The 3,194-nt window shown below is 42.2% G+C and overlaps 1 protein-coding gene across 1 annotated transcript in view; it reads left to right on the top strand.

Moving 5' to 3' along the window:
• NRSN1 (neurensin 1) overlaps positions 1-2,228 on the top strand; it is a 12,976-nt gene extending 10,748 nt beyond the window's left edge. The window contains exon 2 of the mRNA XM_025052107.1: positions 92-2,228. Coding sequence (XP_024907875.1) covers positions 92-490 — 399 coding nt within the window. The 3' untranslated portion in view covers positions 491-2,228. The remainder of the gene's footprint in view (positions 1-91) is intronic.
• Positions 2,229-3,194: the final 966 nt, after the last annotated feature.

Raw genomic sequence — 3,194 nt, 5'->3', positions numbered from 1 at the left:
GCCAAAAAAAATGAGAAGTCCTGCCCTGGAGGGCTCAGGGAAAGCTGAAGCACTGCGCTTATCTGTGTTGCTTCATTGTGTCTTTCTCTAGGTTGGACTCATCTCCAGCACAGTCTTCGTGATTCTCGGACTGACTGTTCTGGCAGTGGGCTTTCTTGTGCCCCACAAAATCGAAGCCTTTGGAGAAGCAGATTTTGTGGTGGTCGACACACATGCTGTCCAATTTAACGGAGCCCTTGACATGTGCAAGCTGGCAGGAGCTGTGCTCTTCTGCATTGGGGGCACATCCATGGCAGGGTGCCTGCTGATGTCGATGTTTGCCAAAAACTACTCCAAAGAAGAAAAATTCCTGCAGCAAAAGTTTAAAGAGCGAATCGCGGACATCAAGGCTCACACTCCACCCGTGACAAAAGCTCCAGGCCCAGGGGAAATGAAAATACCAGTTACGTTGTCCAGGGTTCAAAATGTCCAACCCGTATCAGCAACCTGAACCATCCCCCCATGAAGTCCTCCCCTCTCTAATTTATGCACATGGTTACAATGGAGCAGGTCAGCTTTTGAAGTGATGGAGGTTTGGGGTTGATTTGCCCCAGGGCTGTGCTCAGCTGTGGGCAGTATAGGGCGTGAGCTCAACTTTGCTCAGCTCAGTGGCTCTGGTGAAGGTGGATGCCATGTGTAAACCTCTGCACAGGCACCTAGCTGCTTAGAGGGTGCTTCTATGTGCCCACCGGGAGTCCTCTGACACTCTTCTCTCATAGATTGTGACTTAGTGTCATTTTCCGTGTTATTGGAAAACACTGAACAGTTTAGACCAGCCTACCAATCGCTAACGTGGCCCATTTTATTTTTAATATTAGTTTTTCTAATATTCCCTTTGTGGTGCTGTTTTCCATTCCTGTCTCACTACGTGTAAGATATCGTCATATGTGTTCTTAGAAAAATGAAGTTCCCTGGTTTTGACCGAAACATTAGTCTTTTAACTGCTTAACATGAGGTTCTTGAGATTGGATATAAATTTTTCTGAGTTCTCCATAAATCTTTTTTTTCTTTAGTTTTTTTGTTTGTTTGTTTTAATTTAAAGAACTAAAATTGCCAACGTTAGAATCTTGGGAAAGAAGTTAATGTTGGGAGTATTATTTATTTACATAATGTCCAAAAGCACTGAATTAGAAGCCAAGAACTTTGAGTTCCCACTACTGACTAGCTGTCTGACCTTGGGGAAATCATTTAACTTTCCAAGTCTCGGTTTCTCCATCTGTATAATGGAAATTCTGGACTACGATGTTTGAGATTCTTTTTTTGCCATGTGTCATCATGTCTCACCCCCAAGGATGTTTACGATGTTCTGTGGGCCTCATCACTGTGGGGTTCTTTCAGACCTGGACTCCAGGAGCGCTGCCCGGTTGCAGCCTTCATCCACCTACCCTTAAATATCCAATCCCAGCAGTTTATATGATGCTGCCATGTTTTTATAAAGACAAAAATAAGCCATTCTCAAACAAGAAGCCCCCAAGCAGATATTAACCTTAAAAAGGGTTTTCTTTCTCCAATAAGACATTTTATTCTCCGGTAAGATGTTCGCCTCATCCCTTTGCACTTTTATTTAATCTGTGGATTTAAATGGACTGAGGAAAATGGAAGATGTGACCTTGGTATTCTCTCAGAATTTGTTCTCCTTCATGTTCTGTCTTTTTCTTTTTTTCTTCCTTCACTGGATAAATAAAATATGTGAACGAGTGGAACCTGAATTGCATTGTCATTCCTTCAGTGTGGCTATTTTCTCTCCAACATGTAATTTTCCATTCTGAGGCTGAATAAGCTCTGATGTTCCCCTGGCTTAAATGGAGGGATAAATGAAGCAATTAGTGCTCTGTGTGCACACTGCTTATTTTGCCCAGTCCAGCATAAAACACAGGGCAAATTGGCCTCCCTCAACAGAGATCATTGGCCAGATTTGGGAGACATTATTCCAGTTTTCTCAGATTTTCTACCTTCCTATAGAAATACAACTTAATTTTATTTTTTGAAGGCTTCTATAAGCCTCCAAGCTTCTGTTCAAGGCAATAGCATTTGAAGCTTTCCATGCTTGCTTTTGTGCTGTGCACCAGTGAATCTCTGAGGATAAGACTTGACTTTTTAAAAGCCTCCAGAATGAAAAATAATGGCTGCAGGGTATGGGAACTTTTAGATAGAGGCATGATAGCAGCCATAAAAAAAAAGCAGCTCTATTCCTCAGACAAAGGCCTTCAAGAAACCAAGATGGGTAAAGTGGGAGCTGGGTTTGAAAGAGTGAATCAACTTGCGCTGTCTTTCTATTGTGCCCTAGCTTTTTTGGGTGGGGACTTTTAAGGAAAAGGGATTGAGAGATATTGTAGGAAAGCAGAGAAAGAGCCTGAATGGTATTAGGAAATATACCTTGATCTTTGAAAAGATGCAGGCCATGTGTAATCAGAGGGCAGTGAGCATCAGACTAAAGACTTTAAAGCAATTTCAGGCCCACTTGTGGAGACATAACTGGTATGGCAAACAAGATGGTGTTAGAGACTCGTCCTCAGCCTGTTTGCCTGCATTGAGCCAAAGCTTCCCTTCAGTACTGAAATTTCTAGAGCAAAGTGAGACCACATAGATGGAGAAAGAGGTGAGAGAGAAGATGTTGAGGCTGCAACTGGAAAAATTGAGAAATGAGTCATGGCCTGGAGATCATGTAAGTAGAGGCACGTGGAGTTGATATAAACCTTGGGTGATATGGGCCCATCATGTCGGCAATGATCCAGCAACCTTCCTCCACCTGGGCACTTCCAGGGGCTGGACTCCTACTGCCTCAGAGGGCAAGACATCTTAGGAGGGCTCTATATGATTAGAAAGTTTACCCTCATGTCTTTCTCAAATCTTCCTTTCTAACTCTTCCATGCATTGGACCAAATTCCAGAATTTCCAAGTTACTTACAAGTTTAAACCCTTTTACAAAGGATCACCTAACCCACCCTCATAGGCTATAAAGTTTTTCATTTTATTATATTCAATCTTGTTACCTCTCTGACTGTCTTCTTCAGGGAGACATTTCTATCCTCAAAGTTCCTAATTGTCCACACCACCTATTTTATGAAATCCCTACAGGTTTTAAAATTTACATACGTTATAGATTTCCTAACTATTAATTGCTTTACTTGTGAAATGCACAAGCACACAGCACC

Source organism: Pteropus alecto, unplaced genomic scaffold, assembly GCF_000325575.1.
Source record: "Pteropus alecto unplaced genomic scaffold, ASM32557v1 scaffold25, whole genome shotgun sequence".
NCBI classification, from domain to species: Eukaryota; Metazoa; Chordata; class Mammalia; order Chiroptera; family Pteropodidae; genus Pteropus; species Pteropus alecto.
This window is presented reverse-complemented; position numbering and strand designations above follow the sequence as displayed.